The sequence below is a fragment of the Pygocentrus nattereri genome, chromosome 24, assembly GCF_015220715.1.
Source record: "Pygocentrus nattereri isolate fPygNat1 chromosome 24, fPygNat1.pri, whole genome shotgun sequence".
Classification (NCBI taxonomy): domain Eukaryota; kingdom Metazoa; phylum Chordata; class Actinopteri; order Characiformes; family Serrasalmidae; genus Pygocentrus; species Pygocentrus nattereri.
Window position 1 is genome coordinate 13072376 of NC_051234.1, and position 22958 is coordinate 13095333.

The window sequence follows — 22958 nt, forward strand, 5'->3', positions numbered from 1 at the left end:
GCATCCCGTCAGCAAAGAAAAAAGAAAAGTAAATAATGATACGGAAGTATTCTCAACCCTGACCACTGGTGTCTTGATGATAACTCCCAAAAAGAATGGTTCAGATGTCAGCATACTGACAGATAGGCAGAAGTAAGTACAGCTCAATGTGTACCTTGCTCTCAGGAAGTGATGTGATATTGAGGATGGGATTATGGTAGTCAGTGAGGGGGGTGGTGTAGGTGGTAGTAGGGTTGGCTTTATTGTGGCTGCTGCTGGTGGATATGCCCTCGGTGTGGGTGGTCAGGTTCTGACAAGTTTGACTTTTCAGGGACTCTCTTATCCCTGAGAAGTCAGATGATGCAACTGGAACCGAAGGTTCAGAGTGTGGAGAAGTCAGAGTGCTATCAGAGACACTCTTCCTCACTGTATCTGGGGGAAAAAAAGGTGGAGAACAGAAAAAGAAGAAGAGAGGATGAGTTTATTAGTATCATCATAAAATCGTAAAATAAAATATATTATGATAATACTGCAGCACATTGCAATGGCTATACACCATATGCAGCATACTGGTGAAACTTTGATGTATAGTTTGGCAAAACATGAAATGAACATAATTTATCAGTAACCTAGGTCAGGGGTACACAACTCTGGTCCTGTAGGTCCAGTGTCCAGCAGTTTGGTAGTGTCTCTACTTAAACACACCCATTAAACCTGGTAATTAACAACTCAGTTGATTCAGGTGTGTTTTAGCGGAAAAATCACCAAACTGTGCTGGAGTTGTGCACTCTTGCCTTAGATGCATTCAATCAGCTAAGACTTGTTTGGTAGCCAAAGTTTGCTTCTTTAGTTTACAATAGGAGATGGTGGGCTAAGGGCAACAAAGACTTGCGATCATTTAAGTCTAATCTCATCTTTGTAAATACATGCCTAAAAATGCAGCTGCATCAGTTGATTGAACATAGACTCACCAAAAGGTAACATTAAGCAAGTGTCCTTGGAAAATCAAAACATGTCTGATTACCATTTTAACAACATTTTCAGCACCAATCAGCCTTAATATATGTATTTGAAACTGAGTATACACATGAAGAAATGTTTCAGCTGGATACTGGACCCACCAGGGACAAGCCTGACATACCGGTGACTAATTGTGGGGTGTCTATGCTATGGGGAATGAGAGCTACTGATGCAAGCACTGAAACAAACTGGCACTGAAGATTTTCACCTCTTATAAATACTGCTGATGTGGAGTTTTAGTCCATATTCCTACGAAAAACTGAAGGAAGCAACTGATCCCTGCTGAACCAAATAACGTTATGGAGCCTTTGTTATGCTAACAAAATACATATGTGATGTTTTGCCCCTTGTAGTCTGAAGTGGAATACACCTGAAAAGCATTTGCAACTGATGACACAGTTCTAATTTTAGCTTAAAAGTTTAAAAGAATTCTAACCATTTTAATAAATTGGATTTTAAGCTTGTTTACATAGCGTTCAAATTCTGATGTGTCACGATTGGCCCCTCCCAGTCCTGTACATGTGCGTTTGTTTTGGTTTTCTAGTCCTGCCCCTTCGTTTCATGACTCCACCCCTGATTGTCTCCACCTGTGTTTGCACCTGTCTCTCGTTACCCTTATGTATTAAAGCCATGTGTTTTCCCCGGTCTGGTTACTGGTCTTTGTTTGAATCTCTGTCTGTGTTGTTGGTGTTATATGCTGTGTTGGTTGTACTGGTGTTGTTTGTTTGATTCTGGTTTATGTCATGTCTGGTCCCCGATCTATCCATGTTGGCTAATTGACCCTGGACTGTCTCAACCCTGATTTTGGATTTGCCCTTAATAAATCTCGCTTATCTCAGCACGTGCGTCCGCCTCCTCGCTCTCCGTCACATGACGCAAATAAATTAAGATTTTGCCATGCAATTACTGACAGTCTAATATCTGTGCTTGTTAGCAATATTTGCCTAGCATGTCCTGTTGTAAATTACAGAAGCACCCTTCAGATATCAAAAATGTCTTGGCTGATCAAATGCATCTGGGGTAAGCGATAGATCATGTCAATTTGATATTTTGTAAAGCTCAGTGAGGACTGTAGAGGGCCTCCAAGGCACACTGTTGTCTTCTGCACATGACCAAAGTTCACAATGATTAGCTTTTGCTAAGCCTGCTTAAGGTGCCTTGCAGAGACTGTGCCACAGTAAATGCTCCTAAACCCATGCCTTCAAGACCATGGCGAAAAAAAGTGATTTCATAAGGTTCCATTCATTTTGGAATGCATCAGTGTTTTTACACTGTAATTGTAATTACTTTATTAGTAATATTTGATAGCTCATGCAAGCCTGTCTTTTGTTCTTTTTTGTTATTTTGTTGTCGTTGTTGTAATGATCAATAGAAGGGAATCAGTAGGAACATTATCATCACCATAAATGTAATGCACAATAATTAAGAAATTATAATAATAATAATAATAGAATATTATCCATAGTCTTTACAAGTAAGGTGCATTTTCAGAAGGTAATAAGGTTTCCCAGTCCTCAGGTAGCACCTCACTGCCCCCAAGGGCCTGTTGCAATTTTTCCCTGAACTGCCTGCAACCATCCTCCTCCTTCAGCTTCCACCATCTAATCTTTGGCTCTGTCTTCACTTTCTTCCTTTTCTTTGTTTCTAATCTCATTCTACAGACAACCACCCTATGCTGCCTTGCTACACTTTCCCCTGGTACCACTTTACAATCTCCAATCTCCTTTAGGTGGCATCTCCTGCTAAGGATATAATCCACCTGTGTGCACCTCCCTCCACTCTATCAAACCACCATGTTCAAAAATAAGCCACCTTGTATATTAAACTAATTCAGAATAGTACCCCATCCAATATATTCAGCCAAAAGCAGTCCTGTGGTCTAAACTGACCAAAGATGAAGGACTAGAGGACAGCAGAACTGATAAAGTAAAACACACCGGGAAGACAGTGTGACAGTGACTGTATGTATTATCATGCAGTGGAAATGTTATTTTTGATGTTGATGTAAAGATTCCCAAAATTAAAATGTCTTGTATTATGCAGGATAAATCATAAATAAAGTACAATATGGCCTAGCATACTGGAGCAAGTGCCCTAAAACAAGCTTCCTTAGTACAGCGTAAGAAAAACACTTTATAGGGAACTTATGAACTTCTCAAGCCCAAGTACCGAGATGGAAAAACACCAGCAATCATGCTAGAATGTGTCAGGATGCGCCTGGTACAACGTCTTTTTTTTTTTAAATGATTCAGACTAGGCTTGGAGATAAGGGTTTCCACATGATCCCATAGGATAGACGTATGAATGTCAATTTGGATATAATGGTGGTGTCATGAGATCAGGAGATAACAAAAAGAGGTGGGGCGATATCACCCCACCCTTACTAAGGGTATAGAATATGTGTACAAACCCTATATATGTGTGAGTGTGTCGCCCAAGGGCCCATTGGGAATGCATTCTCCATGCTCAAAAGGAATAAAGGACCTGCACTTCTGAATTCTGAAGAGTCTTCTCGTATTTCTTAGTTTGTTCGATTCTTTTATTTTCTTTCAACAAACTACTGAATTCGTTTTATTTTACTTACCATAGATAATACTTAGGCTTGGTGGTCAAACAAGTGTTGACCCATGACAATGTGCTGCTTAAAAATCTCAAGGAGTTGCAGTGCAGACAGGGCTGGAGTGGGACTGGTTGCTTGATGCAGACAAACCGACCTCAACTTGTAACTATATTTTAACAAAAGCATTATTATTTTTTGCTGCTGCCGTTTTACCTCACACGACTCTTTGCAAAGCTTTGCAATGTAAAACTCTTGCGTACTACAGAATGCTATCTCCTGTGCCAACAAACCTCAGATTCATATGCAGGGCCAGCACGGAGTTTAAATAGCCTAATCCACTCTATGAAAGCCATTTATTGATATACAGGGCTACAAAAGGAGGGGCCAGCATTATACCTACTAAAATCACTACACAAATATAAAGAAAAATTTATTTGGGCATTTACAGGTTTTTAGTATGTTCTGGGTTTGTTAGTGTTTACAAGTGATGCCATACAATGCAGAAATGCAATGGTGTGGACCAAAACCCTACTGGCCCAGCGGACTCTGATTACAAAGCACAAAAGAGAGAACAATTCAGGTCAACAAGCCTCAAAAGACTATCATTCACTGAATCACTGAACAGCTGCTGAGTCATTTGGTAATCGTGCTTGGAGAAAAGGGATTATGAATGGCCACTGGAAAATAGCCTTGGAGACACACATGGCATTCCAAATTTTATCTTTTTAAAGTGGAATCCCCCCATTTTCTTAAAAAATTTCAGCATAATTAAAAGGTTAAGACAAAAACAAAGCCATTCAGAGTGGTTTGATGTCAGAAATGTTTACAGTGATATAGTGGTAGTGACAGGAACAGACATATCAAGAGTTTAATGCCTCCAAAAGCTCCTTCACAGGAAGTTATTAGGTGAAATGGTGATAAATATGCTGCCTCATGACTGAGACATTGCATAATGATATTTTGAACTAAACTTTATTTTTGAAATTCATAAAGGGTCAAAGGTACGTGCTGGGAATTGTGAGGCAGTCCTCAATCAACGTTGCACACAAAAAGAAAGAAACAGGTACATTTTTGGTTTTGGATAGTAAATAAAATGGCTGTGTGTGTGATATGGACATCACAACTCCTGGTAGAAATTACATTAGTGTAGGCCCTGTCAGTTGGACTACACTTGATTCCAAATTGAGAATCTCTTATATCATTGTGGAATTCATGATAGTAAAGACAAGGTTTAGTAACTTTAAACTGGTTAATCTATCATTGTTACCATGACACAAACCTAGCAAGTCATCTTAGATATAGTTCTAATTTCTGGCTTGCAAGAACAGATCAGTTTCTGTGTGGAATGTCAATCTTTGCTGATGTAATGTGGTGGTCCTGTTTGTTTCTGATAAGAAAGCTGTAACTGAAGTGGTTGCTTTTTTGAATATGTTCCCAGATGCTGACCATGGCTTGCCACTCTAAAGACTGCTACTTATAGTCTGTACACAACACAATGTCAGCTTCTTCAGAAAATAAATATAGTTAAACTGTCTATTGGAGTTCAATTAGACTTGAGCTCTAGTTGCACACCATCCAAGCTGGGTACACAGAAGAATTTGCCCCTGCTATTATTAGTGATATATGAAAGGTCACAAAACTGCATAGACAGCCAGTATGTTTTTAATTTGGCCAAGAACTTGACTTTACTGATTAGTCCATCATCACTTCTTGGTACTAGAACTCCTGTTACTACCCATATTTAGGCTGACGACTGCTGATCCCCACATGAACTTTCTCTGTCCTGTTTGCTATGAAAACATGAACATGTTTTCAAGTCTAATACTTATTATTGTGAACTCAAGTACTAATCCACTAGACCTAACAGCTCTAACCATCTTTTTCTGCTATTTGATATATTTCTAACATTAATTATTGGTTGTCTCATGAATCTGTCCTCTGTTTGATTTTGATGTTTTAGTGATGACTTTCATTATTTAAATCATAAGTCTAATAATTATTTTATTATTTTTTTGGGAAAGAGTTTCCCTTTTGACAATTAGTTCTTCTAAATGTTTCTCCTCATGCCCTCAGGGAGTTTTCCAGCTACTGCTGCCCCTCAGCTTGCTCCTTAAGGGCTTGGACCCAGATTTCTGTAAAGCTGCTTTGTGACAATGTGCATTGTAAAAAATACATCTGAACTGAATCTGAAGAGAACAGGATCAAGGTTCAGCAACACATGCCATAGAAGCATTTTTGACAGTAAACAGGTCATGAAACACTTTTGCATATAAAACACGTGCATTTGAATATTCTGCTTTGGGATTTTCCTTTACTGCATGCTAAAATATACACCTTTAATGTGCTGTATTTCACTGGGAATCAAACCACATACCTGCATTTGCTCTGTTGGGGTCCAGAAGAGAGTGGATCCAGTTGGAGGCTCCTTGTCTAAAGTCTCTTAAGAGCAGGGCAGTGTCTCTTTTTACCATGCTCAGAGTGCTGACCTTCTCTACCTGCTTCTCCACCTGCGAGTCCATACCTACACCAGAAACAATGGACGGAAGAGGGTGAATCAGAAGAGAAGGGGATGAAAAATGTATGAAGAAAGTCATACAGCCTGACCACAAGGGATGCAACAACACATTTATGCCAAGATCCAATGCTATTCAAAATAAATTCATGAAATAATTTATTCTAAACTATAATCGCGTTGCTGCACAACTTAATGACAACACACAGGCCAGGAGGCAGGAAGAGTGTTGGAGGAATGAGTTGTTGATTGGGGTTGATTGCACGATGTACATCTATAGTGATCGCTAAATAAATAATAAATAAATCTGTTGATTACTTCATGCAATGTTAAATATAGACACAATGTATAATAAATTAAATGATCAAGAATTACTTCCCAGTTATGTTGATTTTATTTATGTTATCTGAAGACACAATAAATAATGATTGTTTTTTAAAGTTAAGACACAACTAATTTCGTAAGGAAAGTTCTTGCATCACCCAGCCCATAATTATATGGATAAATATACATTTCTGTCTCTGACCTGCATAAGCACTGAGGCAGCGGGACAGCACACTAAGAGGCAAAAGAGGATCCATAAGGCTGAGCAGACGAGATGGCGAGGCATAGGCAGTGAGCAAGGTGGCAGGATAGGCGGCCATAATACCATCCGGCAAGCGCACTCCATGGGCCACAGCCCTCATTGACACAGTCACACATAAGTTACCTCCTGCACTATCACCAGCCAAGCACACACGCTCACCAGTCCAACCTGAAAATACAAAAAAGACAAAGAAACATGAATTAGATTTCTTAAAACATCTTTCAATTACATTAATTATTTGAACCAAAATTCCATGAAAACTATTCTACTCTTATTGTGAAGTGAAACAAATACTGATTTAAAGAGAATGAAATTAAGAGCTGGGACTCTATGGGGCATCTGAAGCTAATACATTAAAAAGCAAAAATACTGGGACAACGAGATGAAATTAGTTATTTTTGTTATATAGGCATATACAATAGTTTGTACAATACTGGTTAAATTGCATGTTTCATAGATTTTCTAAGTGAAAGTAAGTACTCTGAACTTTTTAAAGGCACAATTGATGTTTATTTGCTGAATTTAACATATTTGAAGAACATTAAACAAAAATATCCCTTCCTGGATTTCGGCCTTGTTGTGGCGGAAGGACTTGTGTGGTCTAGGGATCTTCAGAGCCAAGTCGTCGGGAACAATATGCTCTTGGTAGGATCGCCCAGGGCGAACAGGTCTGGGGTGAAGACCCAGACTAACGCGATCCAAAAACCCACCATGAAAAATGGGCACAGAAAATTGTGTACCCTGCCTGGGAGAGGGTCACCGGGACCTACCCCCGGAGCCAGGCCTGGGGGTAGTGTCCCCCGGCGAGCACCTGGTGGCCGGGCAGCCCACATAACCCGGCCGGGCTCAGCCCGAAGAGGCAACGTGGGGAGACCATGTGGGCTCCGGCAGGGTTGTGCCCTGTCTCCACTCCTGTTCGTGATATTCATGGGCAGGGCGTCAAGGCGTAGCCGAGGTCAGGAGGGCATTATGTGTGGAGGCCGGAGGGTGGCGAGTCTGCTATTTGCAGACGATGTTATTCTTTTGGCTGAATCACAAGGATGTCTCCAGCATTCACTGGAGCGGTTTGCAGCTGAGTGTGAAGTGGTTGGTATGCGGATCTGGTATGCGGTATGCAGATTGGCAGGAGGAAAGGACTTGAGGAGTTTAAGTATCTCGGGATCTTGTTCACGAGTGATGGGAAGAGGGATTGTGAGATCGGCCGCAGGCTGGGACAGGTAGTAGCTGTAACGCTGTCACTGTACCGGACTGTAGTGGTGAAGAGGGAGCTGAGCCATAAGGCAAAGCTCTCTGTTTACCGGTTGGTCTACATCCCGACCCTCACCTATGGTCATGAGCTGTGGGTAATGACTGAAAGAATGAGACTGTGAATACAAGCAGTGGAAATGAGCTCTCTTCGCAGGGTGGAGGGTTACACTCTATTCGATAGGGTGAAGAGCTCGGCCATCCGGGAGGAGGTCGGACTAGAGCCGCTATTCCTCTGCATTGAGAGGAGCCGGCAGAGGTGGTCCCCTGGACGCCTCCTGCTGGGGGGTGTACCAGGCACGGCCTACCAGGATAAGACCCCGGGGTCGTCCTAGGGTCGTCCTTTTATGTTTTTTTTTTCTAATATTTTGAACTCAGGAAATAAATAGATTATGAATAGCAATTTAAGTTTGCTCCTTGTTTGCTTAGAAAAACAACACAATGTCATTTGAAATACATCCTCATTTGGGTTTAAATCAGGAAACTGACTTGGCCAGTCTACACTTCTCAACCAAGAAAATCACAGTGGCTTATCTTTATTACTACAGACAAGTTGCACTGACTACAACTGCAGTGAAGGCTCATTTTGGCCCATATTTTGCATATCTTAGAGTGGATGTGTTTATAATACAGGAACATGGAACACATGGAGCAGGCAAAATACCTGTTATTCATTTGTCCCAAAACATATGCTCAGATTTCACACAATGACAAATGACAAAAACAATATGGTTCATTTTGTATGGAAAATATTTATGGATCATTTTTAATTTTCCATCTGTGTTTTGAATGTTTGCTTGGTGATTTTAACAGTTAATAATTTACATGTAAGTAACTTTGTAAGTAAGTTTGGCTTCCGCTGGCTGATATATTATGTTTTAGAATAAAAAAGGAAATAGAATCAAATTTGAGTCATCCTATCGATGTCTAATTCTGTTTAAAAACCAAAATATTTGTAGTATTTTATGATCTATTTACTGTCTATTTACTGTTATTTGTTTCCATTCACATACACTAGGACAGGTTGACACCACGCGGCTCTTTAACTGTCCTGTTGTGACCCCACAGCAAACTTAAATTTTTAGGTAAAAAGAAAAATAATCCTCCTCTGCAGTAAAATAAAGTTCTGCTGATTGTTCAAACACATTTTAACAATTAATGGTCTTAAACACTTAAGTAAATGTAGCCTACAACTGCTAATTCATCTTTAACCCTGCAATTAAGAAAATACGCTCAGCTAGTAGCTAATGAAAAGTAGTGAGTAAGATTTAAGACAGACATCAATAATTAGGTGATGAATTGACTTATTTGCATTTATAATTACTCCAGCTACTTTGCTGATATGTTTAAAAAGTTAACAAGAAACACTAAAACGTTGTGTAGCAGATTTTCATTCGCCGGCTTCTTGTTCTAATTCTCCCGTTCCACCTTAAACGGTGCAGCAGTTACATTCTGCTGCCTTTTAAGGTGGAACAGAAAAATGGAACAAGAAGCTGGCACATGAGGAGCTGACTTCAGCCTCGGAAAAAGGTCAAAAAGAGACATTTTACAAGGAACTATTCTATTTTTGTTTCCTGCCGGAGATGTGAGAAAAATGTCTGTGTGCTAAACCTTGCGTTTTCAGTAATAATATATTTTTAGCCTATACAAGCACATCAGCATATACTGAGACATATTTACAGCCAAAATAGTAAAATGGATATAAAATGATTTGTTTGAAAATTATTTGGTTTGATTTTTGTTGAAAGGACAAAATGGCCCTTTACATTTGTGTTGCTGACTCCTATACTAAGAGAACCCTTCCTACGGCATTCCATGAATCCAGAACTTGCAGTAAATCCTGTAGTAAGTGTTGTTATCAGAGCTCATCTTTACTTACCCAGAAGGTTGTGGTTCTTAATGGCCCAGCAGTAGGCGTAGAAACATTCCTCCAGAGCCCTTGGGAACGGGGCCTCTGGGGCAAGAGAGTAGTCTACAGACAGGACTGGAGCATTCAGGTCCTGAGACCAGCTCTTCAGATAGGGCTGGGAGGGGTGGGAAACCACAGTTGGCACAAGACTCATTAGTTACTCGGTCTATTTCACACTAAAAAAATCATATTGCATTTCTAGGTTTCTCAATTGCATGTAACTTATTAATTCACTGTTCACAGCTCACAGTTGTGGCAGCCTTGCTGCATGGGAATTATAAGGAAACTACCAGGATATATTTCTTCTTTTTATTGTAGAAAATAATCTGCTTCTTTTGTTGGAAAATTTCACTGTATTTGAATATGTAAGAGTAAACTATCCTGAATTTCTTTCAAATACTCAAATAATTTTTTGATTACCTGTTACCTTTGTTTTTCTTAATAGCACATTTTATTAGAGTGCTTGAAAAAGCACTCTATTGTTATCTGTCATACTTCTTATTCTTCTTCCACACTTTTCTGCAATTAATATAGCCCGAATTGCTTAACATACAGACTCCGTTCAAACTGCGTTTCGAAGGTCTCTGTGTTTTGACTTGTGCTATGTATTTTTGGAGTCGATCAGATTGGTAGCTTTTAATAAAATTAAGTTTAAAAATTAAAAACCTCCCATAAGAATGAATGGCGTAATGTTCAGAAATTCAAATTCTAACTGACATCGATGATGTCACACCAGGCCACTCTCACAGACACAGCTGCCAAGCAGGGAATCTGCTTTAAAATCGTTAAACTTTCACCTAGAAACTCTATTTCAGTTTTAAATGGTAGAGGAACTTGTCCTTTCTGAAACCACAAAATATCTCATCATCTTATCAATTAGCTTTAGAGTTATGACCATTTGTATGGCACTAGGCACAGAAAACTGCCCCATTCACTCCCATGTAAATTTCTCAAAATCAGAATCTGCTTATTTCAATATTTTCTTTGTGTTTAACTAGCTCAGAACATTGTCTTCTCAATACACACAACATTACACCAAAATAATGCTCAAGGGGTCTTCTCACACCATCTATCCAGCGATAGAGTAAAAATTTCCAGAGGTATGACTGTTTGTTCAGAGGGTGCAAATCGGACTCAAACAAGGCTTCTCCACTAAGAGCTGCATAATAACAGAGTGACAGTTAATTTGAATGACCCCCCCCAAACACATACATTTCTCCCTCTCACACACACCACACAGACACACATACACAGACACATACCTAAGGAGGTGTTGTTCACCTACACAAAAACACACACAAACACACACACACTTGCAGCTCTTTTCAAGCACTCTTGCAGTTCCTTCACGAAATGCACATCTAGTTATCATCATCATCATCATCATATTTAGCCTGTAAGTACTTTACTATGCACAATCTATGTAGAAGGCCCTATATAAATAATTTTATTTCTAGATTATCCTTTTAGTCTAAGCTTTAGCTTTCTTTACATAATAAAACATATAAACCTGCTTGAAAATATAGGCCACATGCTGCATAGATTTCTCAGAGAGCACACTAAGGCTTGTGTCTGCATGGTGGAGTGATTAAATCAAGCTCATCCATTATCCTCTGCCTGGATCAATGAGTCACTGAGAAAAGCAACATCAGTTCATGCCCTGAGACAGTAATTACTTCTTCTGTCTACTGCGTGGTATAGGATGATACTCAGCTAGAGCAGTGCACAGTAGTTTATAAATATAGTGGATATGGCATATGGTGGATCATCACTGCGTTAGTTGACTGTCCATTGTATTAAAACACCCCTACATTGTTGATCGACCTTGTAGATGTGAAGTGAAAGACAAAAGCTCATCAGTGGTCACAGCATGCTGCCCACAGGACTCTGTTGGCTGGATATTTTTTGGTTGGTATACTATTCTCAGTCCAGCAGTGACACTGAGGCATTTAAAAACTCCAGCAGCACACCACCAGTCAGTGTCACTGCAGTGCTGAGAATGATCCACCACCTAAATAATGCTTGCTCCATGGTGGTCCTGTGAGGGCCCCACTGAAGAACAGGGTGAAAGGTCTATATGATATGCACCTATATGATATTTGGAGCTGATAAAATGGAGAATGAGTGCAGAAAAAACGATTAATGTTATGGCTGAACGGGACAGACAGACAGAAGATTGAAAGATTATACCTCATGTGATTTGGAAGTCTGTGCCACAAAGCCTCCTCCATGGTAATGTACCACGAGCCAAGGCGATGGGGGGCTCCTCTTAGGCTTCAGACCCAGAGAGAGAGAGATAGGACCACCCTCAGAACGAGCCATTGCCAACAATTTCTCACTGTCCTGGTGAGAAAAGAACAATATTTATGTGTCTAAGGGTACCAATGGATTTGGACAATATTGTCGAATCACAGCATCCACACAAAAAAACTGTCCTAGTATGTTCAACATCTACTGTGATTCAGTTTGATTTCATATCATTGCAACATGCATGTTCTCCTTTTTCTCTCATGCATCCTTTCTCCTGGTTTTGAATAGTGTTTTAATCCAGATGTTGCATAAAAGCAATAGTTTTATAGTGATTTGATATAGATAGAATTCTGGCTCAATAGTGTGAGCCTATTTACCTTAAGAATAAAAAAAACATTAAAAGTGAAAGTATCAGGTTGTTTATATGTCACAGTATTAAAAGAGCATTGAGACTTTGATATATTTTTTTTATATGATTCACTCCATTCGTAAGTGAGACAGGGGTGAGGTATACTACCTGTCCTTCCCTCAGTTCATTAGAGATGAGTCTCATCTGCACTGGGCCAGGGCCAATATGGGCAACTGGAGGGGAGATTGTGACTGAGTGTGTTGGATCAGCTGCCAGTGGGAGGTCAAAGGACACAGGGGGCACAGAGAGGGTACGGTTCACCTTCACTTGAGCAGATGTCATACTGGCCAAACCCTGAAAGAGAGAGTTGACCGAGTGACCATCACTGGGATAAGAGAGTGCACTTTTTTGCATGGTGTGCTGAACCAAAAAGCCACCAAGAAAATCAATACATAGTTTAAGTAGAGACATGTAGATATTAAGAATTAAAATCCAAGTTTATTTTAAAGACACGTTGACAGAATTTTATATGCAAAACGTAGTAAATGTCTATACTGACTGCAAGAACTTCAGTTTCAGTAACGTTCCAAAATGTCTTCCAGAAATGAACGTCCAAGTTCTGAGTGATGCGTTCATACTCCTGACCCCTCAGCTCTGGATCAATGGCAAACTTTCCAGAAGTGAAAAAAGAACTAGCAGCAACACCTGAGAGTTGACAAAGTGGAATAACAGGAGAAACAGCATGAATTACTATTCTAATATGATATAACAAAATGCTATAAGCATATCCATGTAACACAGTGATGGAAAGAGTTATTATAATACATATATATATTTATTATATTTAAAAAGATTAATCCAATTTCCAAATGATTTATTTCACTTGCAAACCATTACAGAACTATGCAGTAAATTGTAAATGGTTTAAGTGAGCATAAAGTTTATTATGTAATTTTACAAGTGCTCAACATGAACCCCTTCCAGCTGTATGGTAAACATTAACAATAAATATCTGGTGTCACTGTACTCGCAATTTCAGCGATCATCCAGTGTTGTTGAACCAATGGTGAACACTCTGAGCTGTAGGAGGTTCACTGCTGATAAAAATCATGCTGCACAGTCATGATGGATTCACTCTTTTTAGTGGAGAATGCAAAACACTTTCTGCTCAGGGGTCACCATCTCCTCGCAGACTCAAGGGAGCCATCTTCCGGTGACAGTCAGAAACCCTGTTTCAATTGGTATGTGACTGGTTCCTGGGCGCCTCTCAGTTGTAAAATTAATGGCGCTTTGAAAACGGATGAATCTTTTTGAATCACCCTGAATATTCGGATCTACTGCGCTAAGTTTGACAGGATAGAGGCTTCGGCATGTCCACACAGACCTCAAAACCAGGAGCCAAACTGACAGCAGACAGAAAATTCCATTTCAGTTTGGTTTCCATGTAGCTATAAGGTTCATCCCAAAAAAGTACATAAATAATAAAATCATGTAGTACCAAGCTGCAGAACTTTAGAAACAAAAATGCTGACCAACATCTTTCTATGAAGACTGCATAGCAAAGCTTCCAGTAAATTCAATAGTCTTGCTCTGGCACTGCCCAGCGACACTAGGGTAGCTGTCCTCTGTCTTAAGGCTTAAAAGCAAAGCCAGAACTTTAAAGCAACATTCTCAGACATTGTTTGTACCATGCATAAATTATGCCTCCAATGCTTTCTATTATTGCCTTCTAGGATGGATGACCTCTAATGGAAGGCTACAGGCAGCTACTACAACAGCTGTGAGCAAGTACTTGGCCTCTCCAGTTAAAACAGAAAAGAGCCAGAGACTGATTGCAAGTCAGTAAAGCTTCTAACCATGGCAAATCAAGTGTGTCTGGATTACTCTCATATAGTGTATTTTGGAAGACAAAGGCAAGAGTAAAAAAGTGTGCAAGTTAATAAAAGGTCTGTCTTGTACTGTGCACAACTTTTAGTTTATTTAGTAAATTAGTTTAAACATGGAATGGAAGTATACTCCATATTTGTTAAATGTTGTACCTGCTGAGCTTTTGTTTGTAGTTAAAATCAACTATGTTAGTCAGAATATAAGAGGTGAGAACATATGTTAGCGAAATGTGTTCTTAAGCTCCTCTCTTCAAGTACTGTGCAAAACTCAGAGACCAACCTTCCTTTATTTAAAAAAAAAAAAAAAAAAAAAACAGCCTTTAAATAAAAGTCATATCACATTTTTCAGTATTTAGCTTGGCTTTATTCCATTTTTTTGTGCAACTTTTTTTTTTACAACTTATACAATTATTATTACTACAATTATTATTATTATTATTATTATCATTATTATTATTCTTGTATATCTGCAGAGTTATTTTTCAGCTCAGTCCTAGAAGTGGGTTGTATTTTCTGCCTTTCATGATCCAAGTAATGCATTCCAATCACATTCAGTGATGTGGAGGCTGGTGCGGTCAATCCTTTGTTCTAAAACCACCAGCAGCTTCTTTGTTTGATTTGCAATTTCCTTTTTCAGTAATGGTTTCTTGACAGCTACACTTCCTTTCTTTTATTCATAATTCAGCATCATTGTGGTTTTTTAAAATGTCATGCTAATAAAACACTGAATTATTTTGCTGTTACAATGAAATATAAATATCAACTGCCAAAAAAAATTAATCAATACTAGATGAATCTAAAAAGTTCTGCTATTCTACTATTTAAATTTCATTGTCATTCAGGAGATTGCACATCTCCTGAAGATGGAGATCTCCCTCTCTCAGTCCAGCAACTTGGAATGACTAGCTTGTCTGAATTCCTTGCTTGTCGGCCTGTAACTGTCTGTCTGAAGGGAGATAGTCGGTCTTCAAAGACATCATGTGATCCACTTGACTGTCATCCTGAATGATGATCCTCAAGACTTTTATAGCATGACAGACTTTCAAGGTGTTCTGACTGATAGACATGGTTGGTATTACATGGTACTGCATGTAGAATCTTGCACTTCTTTGTGTTTACTTTAACTTTGGGTTCAAGCTTGTGGTTTTTGACCCAATTTGGGTTTATTTTGTGATCAATGACCCACAAGTACAGTTTGCTGAAGAGTACAATGTGTCCTAATTTTCCATGTTTGGGTGAGAGTCCCATCATATACATGTTTACAGTGATGTTTATTCAAAAGGCCAATAGTGAACAATAGTGGGGCCCAGTGGAGCTACTTCAGCAAGTCCACAGCCTGGATATTGCCACTCAGAAAAATGGTTCTGATAACACACTTTCTAGCAGTGATCAGTCATAAAGCTGCAGATCCATGGCACCAGTATTACTCCAAGATCTAGAAGACAAAAAACCGCTGTTGCATGGTTGACAGACCTGAAGGCTTTAGCAATATTTGTTGTATTCAAGTTCACTCTGCTGCCAAACTGCATGTCATTGAGATTTGGCATGATTTTACTTATATCCAGTTTGCAGCAAAATGTATGCTGTGAAAACTGGGGGGGGGTTAATGATATTGGTCTCAGCTCATCAATACTCAGAGGAGTAAATTTAGGTATAGGTCCAACAACACCCACCTTCCATCATACCAGAGCTTTCCCATCTTCAAAAGATCTATTAATGATGTCGGAGAGTGGAACGCTAATTTCACAAGCAAACTCTTTTATTTTAGACGTAATCATATCTGGTCCTTGCAATTTGTAGAAATGAATAATAGACAATTTACTACACACCTCCTACACTGGAATGCATGATAATGGGAGGGCTGGCAAAAATGGCAGAATATATTGGGAACCTTTGACAACTTTGTTAATCTTGTTAGCAAAGGATGTACTATCCAGAGAATTAAGGCCAGGAATGTTAATTACCTTCACATTTTTTTCCAAATTACAAATTGATTTAATTTTACTGTGCCTAACTTTAGAATGTGTTTTCTGTATGCCTTGTATTTTTATTTGCTTTGCAGATGTCCCTTTGTACCTTGTTTTTGTAATACTTTGCCCAGACAACTCTTCCAGCCCTGAAGGCCTGTTGTCTTAGGTGGATCAAACTTTTGATCTTGGGGGTGATCCATGGCTTGTCAGAAAAAAAGAATTTTATTGTCTTTGTTGGGAAAAGCTCGTCAGTCTTGGGCATAATGGTATCATAAAAGGCCTTGGCTTTTTGATTGGCACTAGTTGCTTCTTTCACTTCATGCTACACATGAACAGTAAAAGTATTAACATCAGGGGTGCCAATAATTGTGGCACAAATGATTTCATGTAAAAGAATTGTTTCTTAATGTGGGATTTTTTCCCTACTGAAAAAATGCACCTGAATTAAAGGTTGGATTTTTCTCTTTTTTGCATTGTTGTCCTATATTATTATAACAAAATTATAACAAAAAATAAATTATTAGAAGCCTAAGAACACATCTTAACGAGGCGTGCCAATAATTGTGGAGGGCGCTGTATATAGGAGAACAGGTAAAAAATAAAATATCTAATAGCTGCACATCTAAGAACTTCTGATTTCTTTGAAGGCTGTCCTAAAGCCCTAGACTCCATAGCTACTGCAAATACACCGGACAGTAAATAATGCAGGCAAATTAGACACCTGTAATCCATCACCCACTATCTGATTGCTTTGAGCTCTGTCTTCACTGCTCAGCTTCACCCCAGCCCACTAAACTAGGATACAGGAGGAACATGAAAACAAAAGTCTACTACTTACAATTTACTCACATTAATAATGAAAATTCACTAAAAATACACAATTCAGATACTACAGATTTAGAACAACTTGCCAACTGTGTTTTTGCACACTGTGGAATTAGACCTCTGCATTTAACCCATCCGTGCAGTGAAACATCCACATGCATGCACACTAGTGAACACACACATGAGGGGGCTGTGAGCACATTTGCCCAGAGTGGGCAGCCTTATCCATGGCGCCCGGGAGCAATTGGAGGTTAGGTGCCTTGCTCAAGGGCACTTCAGTCATGGACTGTCAGGCCGAGGGGATCGAACCGGCGACCTTCCAGGCACAGGACTGGATCCCCAACCTCCAGCCCACAACTGCCCCTTCTGCCACACCAATCTAGTGATTTAGCAAATCACTAGAAAATGTGGGAAGTTTTCTAGAAAAAAACACGGATAACCTACAGATTAAGCTGGGTGAACTTTTATATGTACCGAACACATATGAATCATATTTTTCTGTCATTAGATGGGGACACATTATGTTATAGTCTCATATAGTCAGGGTCTATATAGTTGTATGTGTAATATTCAAATAATCGACTGTAAGCTTTTAATTTTTTTATTCACATTATTTGAACAAAGGAGGATGGGGTCTGAGTGCTTAAGGAATATTGTGACAGCAGGGAGAAGACAGGACACAAAGGGTTTCAGCTTGTCTCAGAAGCTGAAAAGAGGGGTGTGTGGACTCACCGTATGATGTAATAGCTCCTGACTCCACTAGAGTGCAGCAGTGAGCACAAGACACAACGTTAGAACACCTGGCAAAAGCCTGTGTCCAATTTAGAGAGGTTGTATGTTTTATTGTGGTTTTAATCAATAATATATAACCCAACAACACACACAAGCTTCTGTAATCTGCACAGTTATACTCACCCTAAACTATACTTATTTCCTAGGCAGTCAATGAAAAAGCAGATATTCATGGACACTGAGGATGAATTTAAAAGTGACTGACCTATCCCAGATTGATGTTTCTTGTAGTTCTCTCCAAATGATACCAGGCCTATAGCAATACTCTGCAAGCATGGACGGATTGATGGAGTAAACTATAGGTAATAAATGAAAAAAGGATAATGAACAACACACGAACATCCTCATTTTAAAGTGCAATAAAACAAATCCGTTATGTAAGCAGGAAAACAGCACACAAAGATCCCTTCTTTTTAAAATGCAATAAAATAAATCTCTAGTGAGCAGGAAAGCTACAAAGGATAACAGAAAATAAGCAAAACTTGGAGTGTTATACATAAAATACATTTGTTTGTTTTAGGGAAGGTACCAGCAGATTATCAGGAAGCAAAGGGAACTGCACGCAGCTGTATTTGGATGTGATGACATTTAAACAGTAAACCATGATAAATTCTACTATAATATAAGGCTCACAACATCACAAGATTTGACCACTGCAGTCATTTAAACCCTAGAGCCATTCAGGATTATTTTAGATAAATGTATCTCACATGATTTTCTTTTCCTTTTTTATGTTCATACATCTGACCAACATCACAGAAAAGCATGAAAACCAATCATAACCCACACATTAGGGCTGCACAATGTATCATTTGCTAATACAGACCTTCACAAAACTCAGCAATGTGCAAATGAGCCGCTGATCAATAACTAATTGTTTTATTGTGTGATGTAAGCATGACTGGGTATTGCATAAAACATACAAATGCCAACACCACTGACAATTTCTCAAACTGGTCCCAATTCCTGAACAATTTAAAAAACAATGTTTGATAAAAAAAATAAATGATAAATTACATTGCGCATGTAATTGCAGTAAGGGCAACAAATTTCTGAAAACAAAAGTATGATTAACTAGTTTCTGCTTCCTATGGTCCTGGCAACCACTGAAACACAGTCATGTTTTAAATTAGTTAAAAAAAATTGAAACAATGAGGGTTGGAATGGTTGTAATCTAACAAGTCAAGTGCAGCAAACATTTCAATGGGTAGGGACTGTTACATCAGTCAAGTGTACACAAAACACAATGTTTCTTGTGTATTTTTTGCTGCTTTTGCAAGTGTCACGCAACTAGGAATGAATGTAAAACGGAGGGGTAGAGCTAAGTAGTGAAATGGGATTGGGCCTTCGTCTACATTTTGCAGTTCTAACGAATACAGAAACTAAATGCAGAGAGCAGGTAATGCATACACACCTGGAAACCAACACAGCGGCCATAGAAGCAGCCCTTGTGCATGGAGGCATACTCTCGAAGAAAGCTCTGGCTAAGACCAGTCTCCTCCTGGAAGAAGAGGTTGCCATGGCTGTTATCATGGAGCAGCCGCTGAGCCAGGTAGAGCAGAGCCCTAAGCTGACACAAAGCACTGCAATATGCCTCCATCTCTCCAGCATTATGGGCAACACGGAAAAAGATGCTCCGTCTGTTGGATGCAACGTAGCGCCCTTTGTGGATAATGTGGAGGAGACAGCAACGCACCACCTGATAGAAATCCGGAGAGAAGTCATTACATTTAAGTTACAGAGCAGAGTTCTAAAGTATGATGTACAGCAGAAAGGCATCCAAAAAAGACTTAAGACGTATATTAATGTGTTTGCCTGATCTACCACCCTTCAAAAGCTTCATAAATTCTAAAGAAAAAAGTGAAAACCCTCTACAGAACATTCTTGATACATCCATTATTTAAATATCTAGATTAGGTCAGATTAAGAAGGAAGAATAAGATACAGTCACAAAAGAGATCTCGAAGCTGGCTGAAATTATGTAAAAGCACACTACCACTGCCCTTTAGAGCAGTTTTTTTTCTCCGGAGGGATTGACCATGCTTCACCAAAGTGTTAGCACAAAGTTGGAAGAACACAACTCTCTAAGTAAGGGGCCAAGCTCAAACCATGAAAACATCCCCAGACCATTATTCCTCCTCCTCCAAAATTTATAGTTAGCAATATGCATTCAGGAAGGTAGTGTTGTCCATCCATCAAACCCAGGTTTTTTCCTCCGATTCATCTATCTGCTTCATCACAATGGGGAATTGCTTTCCACTGCTCCAGAAATTACTGACACCACTATAGAGGATTCATAGCACTGCGCACGATAAGCCTCTCGGTCATGGACAGACAACTTTTACAATCTACTTGCTTCTGCACATGGCGGTTGCATTCTGTGAGATTGTGTGCCCTTTTTCTTTACAGCATTGCTATTTCCACTACATAAGACTGACAAACTGTTGGAAAGGTGGCATCTTATGACGATTCTTATAAAAGTCTATGAGCTCTTCAGCACGACTCATTCTACTGCTGCAGCTATGCACTTGTTAGGAATGGGTGGAGCTGATCTAGCCAAACCCACCAATTACAATGGGTTCCACATATTTTTGCCATAATAGTACAAATGTTTTGCAATAACAATAATCTGACCAATTCTTATACCTTCACTAGTGAGCGGTATCCATTGGCAGGAATGTGAGGGTCAAAGTCAAAGTGGTGATAGATGGCAGCGAAGCCAGAGATAACAGGCTCCAAACTGCGAGCATGTTTCTGGATGGTCAGCATAGCATCTACCAGTCTCTGTGCAGCATCTCCTGTTGGCCCTTTTGGCCCTCCAGAAAAGAAGGTAGCATTCTCCTCACATACTTCATACAGAGCTGTAAACACCGCCTTAGTGTCCATCACTGGGAAAAAAACACAGTTTCAGGGCTTCAAATGAGGTTGAGTTAAAACATCCTAACAAAACATCTTCTAATCAGTTAACAAATACAGGTTAGCCTAGAAAACACAAGGCTTATCTAAGAAGCAGTAATGAAACATTCTGACAAAAGCTACAATAAGAAGCAGTAAGGCAACATTCTGGCAAAAGTTACAGTAATAAGCAGTAATGCAACATTCTGACAAAAGCCACAATAAGGGATCTACAGGAATTTACTGCAGTTTGCTACCATTTGCGAATGTTGTACACTACTCCTAGATCATTTTGAAATATGTGTAATTCTGTTTTAAAGTGCCAGGGAACGGTAACACTTTAATTGAAGGCTACCTACATAAGGGCTTCATATAAATGTATATATATGTGTATATATATATATATATATATATATATATATATATATATATATATATATATATATATAAAAATGTGGGGCAGTCGGGGGCTGGAAGTTAGGGAACCAGCCCTGTGACCGGAAGATTGCCGATTCGATCCCCCCACCATGGCTGACAGTCCATGACTGAAGTGCCCTTGAGCAAGGCACCTAACCCCCAATTGCTCCCTGGGTGCCGAGGATAGGGCTGCCCACTGCTGCGGGTAAGTGTGCTCACTGCCCCACAATGTGCATGTATGTGGGTGTTTCACTGCACTGATGGGTTAAATGCAGAGGTCTAATTTCACAGTGTGCAAACACAGTGACAAATGGTTCTCAATTCAATATCTCTGTTTGACACTACACTGATCTAAAGTCATCAGTAGATTAGAGATATGCGCCTTATAAACACTACATCTTGTGGGAATCATACTTCATATGAGTGTTATAAATGAATCAAATATCCATCTCTTTAGTTTAAGGGTATCAAATTCCTTCATGAAGCCGACATACTTCTTAACTGGTAAGCACTGTCCTGGTGACACTACTGCACAACCAAGACTTCATAAGAGAGTCATAAGGTTTAAGAGAGAAGAATGACATGAAGCCAAAGCAATGCTTCATACATAAACTGTAAAAAACAACATTTATGTATTTATCCCTTTTTGTTTTCTGTTATAATCTACCTTCTGATGTGATATAAAATTGCATCAATCATCTTATCCACACCATGGAGGGAAGAGGGGGTGGTTTCCAGGCATATTTCACCTGGTCATATCAACACAATGTCATCTTAAGAATACTGACATAAATAGTGTTTTAAATATGTTTAGTGCTGTAAATATGTTCAACATTTATTCATATTATGTCAGTACAAGGTCATTTATTTCATAAAACATGTCAGGTTGCGAGAACCGACATGAGCACTTAATAAAATGTTCAAGTAGTGTTTCATTATTCAGTGCTTATGAATGCATTATGACACACTTATGTTGGTAGCCTTCAAATAAAGTGTTACCCAGGGAACTAGGGTTACAACAACTCATCAAGAAAATCACAAATGCTGATTACATAAAAAACGATGGGCAATGAATCTTATCAGCGCAGGGCTAAGCATGACCCAAAAAAGTAAATAAAAAATGGGAACATTTCACTTTAACATAATCTAAAAAGATGGTTTCGAGTAAGATGTGTAAAACTGAGCTCGCCCAACATGACAGCATGACTGCCATGTGTTAGCATCAGAGAGAAAAGATATTCATGGCAAAAAAGGCAATGGTTCTTAGAATCATATTACCTCCATAACAACACTTAAGCTGCCATTTAAGATTTGCTTATGCATTGCTTCTCTATTAATTCTGCACCTTTCAAACTGAGCATTATAATAAACATTCAGCAAAGCTTGAATGAAAAAAGCTAGAAAAATTATAAATCCCTGCTTAAAAATTCAGACCTAAGATCTGTGTTGGTGTAGTGCTAATATTGTAACCTTTGATTGACATTGCACAGTACAAATGTTGTAGACTACTCTGGGTTTGCTTACCTAAAACGTTATTCAGCATGGCAATCTCTTAAAGAAGGTTATGGTTCCTAATTCAGTTTACTGTAAGGTGTGCATCCAGGGAATAAATGAGTGAGTGGATGATAATCAAACAGATGAGGTGGGCATTGTTAGCTCAGTGGCAGGACATGCCACATTAGATTTGTAGTTAATAAAGGTACTGCCCAATTTATGGGGAGAATTTTAGTTTAATTCATTGGCCATTTAGTAGAGACTGGAAA

The 22958-nt window shown here is 39.1% G+C and overlaps 1 protein-coding gene across 6 annotated transcripts in view; it reads right to left on the minus strand.

The window, feature by feature from the left end:
* The window catches only part of lipeb (lipase, hormone-sensitive b), a 46957-nt gene that overhangs the window by 5366 nt on the left and 18633 nt on the right, over nucleotides 1–22958 (minus strand). For 4 of the 6 annotated variants that reach the window (XM_017703972.2, XM_017703975.2, XM_017703976.2 and 1 more), the window contains 11 exons: nucleotides 20530–20771; nucleotides 19298–19582; nucleotides 18089–18179; nucleotides 17824–17850; nucleotides 12970–13115; nucleotides 12579–12764; nucleotides 12002–12154; nucleotides 9782–9926; nucleotides 6598–6825; nucleotides 5934–6080; nucleotides 155–411 (listed from right to left, as the gene is read on the minus strand). In XM_017703972.2, the coding sequence (XP_017559461.1) occupies nucleotides 155–411; nucleotides 5934–6080; nucleotides 6598–6825; nucleotides 9782–9926; nucleotides 12002–12154; nucleotides 12579–12764; nucleotides 12970–13115; nucleotides 17824–17850; nucleotides 18089–18179; nucleotides 19298–19582; nucleotides 20530–20771 (1907 nt within the window). The remainder of the gene's footprint in view (nucleotides 1–154; nucleotides 412–5933; nucleotides 6081–6597; nucleotides 6826–9781; nucleotides 9927–12001; nucleotides 12155–12578; nucleotides 12765–12969; nucleotides 13116–17823; nucleotides 17851–18088; nucleotides 18180–19297; nucleotides 19583–20529; nucleotides 20772–22958) is intronic. The other 2 variants (XM_017703973.2, XM_037534087.1) reach the window with 1 other exon arrangement.